This window comes from Martes martes, assembly GCF_963455335.1.
Source record: "Martes martes genome assembly, chromosome: 15".
Taxonomy (NCBI): Eukaryota; Metazoa; Chordata; class Mammalia; order Carnivora; family Mustelidae; genus Martes; species Martes martes.
In genome coordinates, this window is record NC_137903.1 from 32,618,283 (window position 1) to 32,627,700 (window position 9,418).

At 39.9% G+C, this 9,418-nt stretch overlaps 1 protein-coding gene across 2 annotated transcripts in view; it reads right to left on the reverse strand.

The window, feature by feature from the left end:
* CFHR5 (complement factor H related 5) overlaps positions 1-8,592 on the reverse strand; it is a 29,002-nt gene extending 20,410 nt beyond the window's left edge. The window contains exons 1-3 of one of the 2 annotated variants that reach the window (XM_080824573.1): positions 8,432-8,592; positions 5,288-5,482; positions 3,805-3,981 (exon numbers count right to left, since the gene is read on the reverse strand). In XM_080824573.1, coding sequence (XP_080680699.1) covers positions 3,805-3,981; positions 5,288-5,482; positions 8,432-8,489 — 430 coding nt within the window. In that variant the 5' untranslated portion in view covers positions 8,490-8,592. The remainder of the gene's footprint in view (positions 1-3,804; positions 3,982-5,287; positions 5,483-8,431) is intronic. The other variant, XM_080824574.1, reaches the window with a different exon arrangement.
* Positions 8,593-9,418: the final 826 nt, after the last annotated feature.

Here is a 9,418-nt window from a genome sequence, read left to right on the forward strand (position 1 = left end):
TACCTGGTGTGTGTGTGTGTGTGTGTGTGTGTGTGTATGTCCACGCACATGGAAATGTATCCTCCTTACAGGAAACATTAGTTCTCTAGATCAGAGACGAAATAAGTGATGACTTGCAAAGAGCCATTTTGCCAGCTCTCTGAGCTCTAGTCTCTAATCTGTCAGAATCCATGTAATCAGACGCAGTGACAGCCTGAGGTGCTCGTGCTCGGGCAGTGGCTTTGCACCATGGGAAAGGAACCTCTGAAGTAAGAGACTTGGAGGTTTCCAGGGCAGCTGGCCCATTGGTCCATTCTCCCCGCAAGAGAGAAAGGGAAGGAAAGCTTTGCTCTGGAGCAGAGACATGTTTGTGGGGAGAGAGAGAGGAAGGTTTTTGCTTCTCTGAAATGTAAGCAAAAGCTCCAGAAAGATGGCTCTCAGTCTCACTGGAGGCATACGTTAGCTCTGACGTCCAAGGTGTGTTTTCTATTTCATCATTTTCTAGCTAAGTTTGCTAACACTCTTTGTTCAGAAAGCCTGGACTATGCAGAAATGTGAAGACATCCTAGGAACTGTCTCCTAATAATGTGTGGCAATGAACTTGCTGAAGCAGAACATGCATGTAGATAAGTGTAAAACTCAGAAGTTCAGGGTGCCTGGGTGGCTCAGTGGGTTAAGCCTCTGCCTTTGGCTCAGGTCATGATCTCAGGGTCCTGGGATCGAGTCCCGCATGAGGCGCTCTGCTCAGCAGGGCGCCTGCTTCCCCTCTCTCTCTCTACCTGCCTCTCTGCCTACTTGTGATTTCTCTCTGTGTCAAATAAATAAATAAAATCTTTAAAAAAAATCAGAAGTTCAGTAAGTTTTTACAAAATAAACACACCTCTATAACTGCCATCCAGTTAAAACAACAGAATGATCACTCACATGTTTGAGGTTCCTCATGACGTCTCTAGCCACTAACCCTCTCTTTTCTGCAAATACCACAGAATAATTTTGCCTATTGTAAAATTTATGGAATCTTTAAACCTCATTTTCATATTGGTGAATGTCAGCATTGTTTTTGTGATTAGCTGTAGTTTATCACGTTATTTCATTATTTAAATAGATCAAATTTTTAAAGGTTAAGTACACGTTTTAAAATCACCTAAAAGGGGACGCCTGGGTGGCTCAGTTGGTTAAGCAGCTGCCTTCGGCTCAGGTCATGATCCCAGCGTCCTGGGATTGAGTCCCACATCGGGCTCCTTGCTCGGCCGGGAGCCTGCTTCTCCCTCTGCCTCTGCCTACCACTCTGTCTGCCTGTGCTCGCTCGCTCTCTCTCTCTCTAACAAATAAATAAATTTAAAAAAAAAATCACCTAAAAGGACCAGTCAGTGGTAACATCCTTCTGATAAAATTACTAAAGTTGAAAATTTAATTTAGTTGCATATTACTTTCCTAAAGACTTGAAGCTGCTTAAATATGAACAGTATGGATGGTTTTCTTTTTAGGACCATAGCATTAAGAAAAAAGCCAATACATTTTTTAAGACGCGTGATTTACAATGTCGTTAACATTGCCACAAAATTCAAATGTATGTGTATATCATGATTGGTTTAATGAAGTGATTAATGATTTTATCAGTATTCCCGCAGTTTATTTTGGGCAACAAAAGATGTGCAAGCTTCAGAAAAAATTTAGAACTCTTGTTCTAGATATTTATTTTTCTCTATTCTTTTCCTGTATTCCTCCTGTTTTTTTCATTTTTTGGAATCTCTGCGATTTTGTTATCCAGTCTTTATCTCTTCCCTTGATACTCTAATTCTTGTTAAAAGTCATTTCTCACTAAATATTTGTCCATAGATCTAACACAGTTGGCAGGAAATAAGAGCTTCCACCACAGGTGGAAACAATTTAGGGATTTAAAGAAAAATGGTTGGGTTTTAATCATCGTTACCTAGAAAGTTTAACATGCTCATGTTGTGGATCAGTAACCTTAGCTCAAATGGGTGATCATTTACTCGTGGTCACAGAGGTGACTTTTCTCAGAACCCATGCTAGAATCCAGTTGCCCTGAAATGTCATTGACTTTCTGTGGTGTTCTTCATCCAACACCCAACCTTGGATACACAGAATTTTTCAAGGGCTAATAGCATCTCACAACATATACACAGGAGCCAGCTTGTGTGGGTTACCACTAGTCAAACTGAGTTGTCAGGCCTCTACAATACAATTGGTGGTCTGACAACTGCCATTATCCCACCAAATGAAGAGAAATGGTTCTCGAGATGAAGATGACAATGAAATATTTATAGCATAACTAAAGCCTTATAAATCATGAGACCTGTTCAACCACAGGACATTTCAGGTAGGAAGCCACTAAATGTGTTCTTTTATTATTCTTCTGCAAGTATTGGTCATGTGTAAGCCCCTTGTAATTGAAAGAGATTGTGGCCCAACTGGGAACTAAGTATTTTAATTCAAGTTGCTTTAAAAAGACTCTATTTTCTAGAAGTTTAAATTTAAATAATGAGTTCTGGAATAATTTTTTTTTTAAAAGCATATCAGAAGCGGGGCGCCTGGGTGGCTCAGTGGGTTAGAGCCTCTACTTTCGGCTCAGGTCATGGTCCCAGGGTCCTGGGATCGAGCCCCGCATTGGACTCCCTGTTCAGCGGGGAGCCTGCTTCCCCCCCTCTCTCTGCCTGCCTCTCTGCCTACTTGTGATCTCTGTCAAATAAATAAATAAAATCTTAAAAAAAAAAAGCATATCAGAAGACTTCATTTCCTGATAAGATAGATTAGCTGGTATCAGCATACATTTCTATCAGAAAAAAATGTTAGAAGACTGTACAGAACATCTCTAAAAAACTGGAAATTGCCCAGTGCAAGTCTGTGATGATTAAAAAAAAGGGGGGGACACCCAAACCCCAAATAACAGTCTATGACTGTTTCAGCTTTCTACTAGGAGAGTAATTTCCAGACTGTATTTGGGGGGTGGAGGGGGGCAGGGGGAAGCCAAGGAGGGTCCAGGGTTCTTCCTGAATTGAGCAGAGCAAGGAGGATCACAGTATGGGAGACCATGGTGGTTAGAACGGCTAGAATTTACAGGGCAGAGTAACGAGAGGGTATTAGGAGGAGGTAGAGCTAGAGAAGTTTTCTTAAGAGTGTTCTTGTGTCTTTGGTTGAGTACTAAACTCTGCAAGCCTAGGCTGGAATTCCACGAACTGCCTTAAGAATGATTGTCAGGGAGTCGCAAAGATGAAGAATCCCAAGTGTTCACACAGGTCTAGGAGAGGCCATCGTATTGTACAGATTCTTAAGGAGTAGTTTTCCAAATTCTAAGCCACAGACAAATAAACATAACGCTCACAGGTACAAAATATTTTAAACAAAGAAACTGAGTGCTTATTGAATTAAGCCTGTAAATTTAATATGCACCCATAAAATAACTACATAAAACTGTCTTGGTCATAAGACATTTTAACTAGGATTGGACTTATGGTCACCTAAAAAGTCTCTTTTCAGTTTGACCCTCCAGTTTTAAATAAAGTTTATTTCCAACTAACGTGATAATTTTCCTGTAAGCAATAAATGGGTGTTCCTTTAACATAAAGGGACTGCCTTCAAAGCCTTTGTATTATCTAATATTTCTATTTATTGCATGCACTGGATTTGTGTAGACAGGCAAAGTATGATTTTTGTATATCTACCAGACTCAACTGGAACTGAAAAACAAATGCATAAGCATAAAAGCCAGTGATGAAACCTACACATAGCCCCCAACAACAGATATATTTTTTTAAAAATCACATCACATGTCAGGATGTGACAGGACAGCATTTTACTTACTGGTGGCACTGCATTTGGGAGGAAAAGACCAGCCGTCTTTCAAACATGAAATGGTGTCACTATTATGAGGAAGGCTGTAGCCAACATCACAGACAATTTGTACTCTGTCACCTTCCAAGTGTGTTTTTCCTGAAGATGCAGAATGACCATTTTCCACAGAAGGAAAGAAACACTGCCCTAAGGACCAAAGATTGTTTAATGTACAAGATGGAACTGATTTAAAAACAACAACAACAACAGTTAAATTTCCTTTTTACAATACTTTAAGAAGAATGGCAAACTTTCAAAACTGAAATCAGGTATGAAAACAAAATTTCTAAAGAATTCTGATCATGGGGCGCCTAGGTGGCTCAGTGGGTTAAAGCCTCTGCCTTCGGCTCGGGTCATGATCCCAGGGTTCTGGGATCGAGCCCCGTGTCGGGCTCTCTGCTCAGCAGGGAGCCTGCTTCCTCCTCTCTCTGCCTGTCTCTCTGCCTACTTGTGATCTCTGTCTGTCAAATAAATAAATTAAAAAAATCTTAAAAAAAAAAGAATTCTGATCATGCTACTATAGATATATTACTTCCATGTATGAAATGTAAATTAACATTTCATTCCGTTTTATGGTTTTTACAAAAAATATTTTGCTTTTATAAACTTTTTGAGGTACAAAATTAGATTTTAATATATCCATTTCTCTCTTAGTTCTCATAAATGTTGCTTGCAGAATGAGAAAGACCATTACTGTCTCCTTTGTTGGCACGTATTTTCTGCCTCCCATTGCTTTTCTTCTTTTTTCTTTTTTTTTTTAGATTTTACTTATCTATCTGAGAGAGACAGAGCAGGGGGCGGGGGAGGAGAGGGGCAGAGGGAGAGGGACCAGCAGACTCCTCCATGAGCACAGAGCCCAGCACGGGGCTCCATCTCATGACCCTGAGATCATGACCTGAGCCAAAATCAAGCATCAGGTGCTTAACAGACTGAGCCCCCCAGGCACCCTCCCCCCACTGCTTTTTCCTTAATATACCTATTCCCTCCTGAGTCTGCTCTTCACATTCACTGAAGGATTAATAGAGATATCACTGTAAGAACAAAAGACGTGTTTTACGGAAAATATGAAAGTGAAAATATTTACCCTCACACGATCTTTGCAATATTCAAAAGAATGGTAAGTTTCAAAATAGAATGTGCATGTAAAAAGATTTGTTTTAAAGGAAAAATATGCCCAGGCTGATACCAAACAAATATTAGGAAATACATATTAATGTCAAATATATAAATCTTTGGTTTTTAAAATTAAAATATGTAAAGCACTTCTAGGTAACACAAGAAATTTCACATATTTCTTCTTCATTTGGTTTTCAGAAAAGGCCTCTCAAGAAAGGATTACATTTCTCATCTTCGCTGGCTAGTCCTGATCCCTGGGACTGTCTGCTGAGACATCTGGGCCACGTCTAACCACCGAATGGTTCAGCCACATCTGCTGAGCAAGATATTTACTCACCAAGACACTTGGGTGTTGGTGACCATCCTTCCTCCGTGCAGATGATGCGAGTCCAAAAGGATCGTGAAGGAGATGCAAAATTATATTCACAAGAATAATAATAAATTTCCCCAATAGTAACCAGGGGAAGTTCCTCCGGCTCTCCACCATATATAATTCCGTGGTTTATTTTTGGGAAATTACAGTAGGAAGATGCTGGGAAAAATGAAACAAAACTGAAGAATTAACCCACATCAGTGAATCATTGAGTCATATTTTAATCACATCTTTGATTTTTTTTTTCTTTCACGCAGCTCAGTTTCCTCTACTATACATGCCTTCCAGTGTACTCATCATCAAGAACAAAAAACGATCTCAAATTAAGAGTACAAGAGTATTTGAAAAGCCCATTGTCAATGAACATGAAATTTATGCTTGGAGTCACGTGGAATAAAAATCTTTTCCGCAGTAACTTTGAGAAGAAAATCCCGCACAACGATCTATGAGCGGCGGCAGAGAGGAGCAGGCAGCGGCCGGCTTGGGTCCACACTAGGTGCTGCCAGGTAGGGACAGCATCGTGTGGGCTCCCTGGGGCCTTTCCTTTCTCTGTTCTGATTCAGTCTCTGTGGTGTCTGGTTTTTCCTGGTGCCGTGAGGATGAAGAAGTTTTGTTTTCTCCTTATGTGAATAAGGAAAACAACTTCCAAAAATTCAGCTCACCAATCAATTACCTTGGGAAATTCTCTCTTGCATTTGTCTAGAGGTGACTTTCCATGTGGCACAAAAGTGATTCCCATGACGTTTAACCTGCAAAACCTGAGCTAACTTATCTGTTTACAATTTCACCCGTGGTAGTTTTGGAGAAAGTGCAGGAAAAAAAGACCCTTATAACATTGATAGTCGCACCTCCCATAATTCTTTTTTCCAGATATGCCTTGCCCTCCCCTCAAATTACAGCATTTGATTTCCATCCATTTCTACCTCACTTTGCTACCCAGAATAATATCCCTTCCATTCTCCGATCGTCCCTCTTCTACCTATCCTTCAATGCTCATTCTGCCACATTTAGCAAAAATATTCATTGTGTGCACAGCGATGGGCTAGCTTTCGACCTTAACCTCTCTTGGCAAACCTCCTTTAGCCAGTCACCCCCTCCAAAAGGAAGAGATGATGACTCCCATCTCTACATTCTGATAAAAGCTCATGACTACATTTCCTATGAAATAGAGCCATACCCTTCTACACACACACACACACACACACACACACACATCACACATACATACATGGACACACACACAGTCTTGCAATCTGTTTACTTATTAACACATTTTGCTTTCCTCCAAGGACACTCGAAGCTATGGTAGGGCACATAGTTTTCTTTTTCTTTCCTTTTTTTTTGAGCTTCCTTGCTGCAGGATACAGCCTAATCCAGTGCTCAATCAATATTTCACCATGGCAAGCACACAGGGTTTTTCTATAACATGCTGCTTTTGCTCTGGGGCCAGTTTCTCACAGGCCTCTGAGCCTCAGTGCAACACAGACTTGGAGGTCATTTAACGTCGACACAACTTCTGGGTGGATCTTCACTTGACGGTTCTCTGGGAGATGAGTGTGAAGTTTGAATATCTTTTTCTGGGTCATGGGTTGGAAAAAGTCTACCTATTATCCTCATCTTTTACACTTACTTTCCTCTGCTTTTTACCCATTTCGAAATCCTCTCTTAATGTCATTGCTAACAGATGTTTAAAACAATCTATACCAGCTACACGGATTAAAGAAAAAAATCAGATACACCTATCGACCCATCCATACGGTTCTTCAGTGAGACTGTCGTCCAGTCTAACCAGAGAATTTGGTATTTCTAATTGAGACGAAGCAATGCCTGTTGTACTTTTACCCCCATCAGCTAATTACTCTCCTGTGAGTCTATCTCAATGCTAAAAGTAGTATCAAACAAAAGTTTGATACTACTGACTTGAGTTTCAAGTCCATAGAAAGGAGGTTTTATAACTTTTATGAGGGTGGCTCTTAAAAGAAAAGCATTTGTATTGTTCCTATTTTCCCCTTATGTTAGGATTAAAGAGAAACTTCCCCCAAAGAATGTCCATTAGATGTAAAAATCAGCAAGCAACAAAATAGCAAAATACACCCCTTCTGGAAATCAAACAATAAAAGGCAGGACTGAAACTCCACTTCCACCCGTGGTCTAATCAGCCGTCCTGTATCTTGTTAGAGGTTTTGTTTGCCATTATTTGGATATGATGATTTTTATCTCAACATGAAATAAGATGAGACAGTTTTTAAGATATTGTAAGACGTGGTTTCTAGTTTTAATAAGCAAAGGATGGACAATTTCTTTTAACTTTTGACCTTTACTGAAGAGCTCAGAAAGAGCAAATAACAAACAACAACAAAAAAACTTACTGACATCTCACTGGTTTATTATTCACAAAAATTAGAATACACTGTACTGTTTTATTAAAAGAGATTTCCCTTTGTTAAATGACAGTTAGATTGAAAAAGGATGCTCCTGGTTTAATAATACTTAAATTAGCAAATCTATGAAAATGCAAACATTTCCAGATTTTCTTAGGATCTTTTTCCTGGCCAGTGGCATTGCAGAGTTTATGCAGAAATACCCTGGTACTGGACCCTTTGGACCTCATTATATGTAGCTTTTTCATCCTGTAATTCCTCTCCAAATGTTGTATTTGGTGGCTTTCACACTTGGGAACTTAGAGGACAGAGAAAATAATTTCATTCTATTTTCTCTTAATTTCATATTAGAAAAAATTTTGATAAAATAAATCGTAAGCCTTTATCCAAAATGTTCTTACCAATTTATTCATTTTATTTTTTTTAAAGATTTTATTTATTTATTTGACAGGCAGAGATCACAAGCAGGCAGAGAGGCAGGCAGAGAGAGAGGAGGAAGCAGGCTCCCCGCTGAGCAGAGAGCCCGATGCGGGGCTCGATCCCAGGAGCCTGAGATCATGACCTGAGCCGAAGGTAGAGGCTTTAACCCACTGAGCCACCCAGGTGTCCCTATTTATTCATTTTAAAACATATTTACACACACACACACACACACACACACACCCAACATCCACACATAAGAGAGAGGAACTAAATATTCAGATCTGCTCTCATGTTTTCAACTTACCTTGCACCCCAGCAGTAGAAATCCAGAAGATTAGAATGGCATTAATTAAAAGCAGCATGGTAGATTATCTCAAGCACATATGTTTAGAAATGGCCCAACAGCGGTGGTGTTTCTCCAAGTCCTGCTTTCATTTGGGGTGACATGCATGACTTTTGAATTTCAGGGCACTGCCAGGAAGCTGGTGTAATGAAATAGCGTTGGTAAATACCAAAGTTCACAGAGGGTCATGTGAAAAAAACTAAATAGTGTCTTATTTGTGTTTTCACATCAAGACTCTAAATTTCCCTCTTGATATTTATTTGAGCAGGATAATAGGTTTGCAGCTTCCTTGCTGCAGTCACAAAGTTTCTGAATTTGAAGCATTCAGAAATGGACCCCTGAGGAGGAGAAATGAAGCTCTTGGCTCTCTCCTCGCTAGCCAGGAGGTCACCTGTTTCAGAAGGCAACCAAGTGTAGCTTGTCCGTCCTAATTCTAAAGGCATGTCCAGCTTTAGTTATTATAAATTCCTCTTCAAACTGCCACTAAGAATTAGGTTCCCTCTTAATAGTTATTATAGGTTTGTAAATATTTTTTAAGTGCAGTCAAGAATAATTATGTCAAATAATGCTTCCTGAAATTTTGAACAAAGTATATTTCAAACTCCTTTACGTGGGTCTGGCAAGAATGGCTAGGACAGGGGTGTGGTAGATTCCCTCTCCAAAAGACAAATAATGTTTGACAAAATTATTTTGAAAAACCAAAACTATTTATAGTTTCTGTAATTTGGCCAAAGAGCATACTGTCAAGAAATGCTTATTAAAGGAAATCTCCGTTAAGTCTCACTAAAAAAGAGCGGCTGCTCCCTTCCTTCTCTGACCTCTGCCCCACTCTGTGGCTCACGTGGGTAGGCAGGCATTGTGACCGGCAGCTCTGCTGTCCTGCTCGAGTAGAATGACATTATAGCAGATCTTGGAAAACATCTACAGCCAAAGACACTGGTGAACACA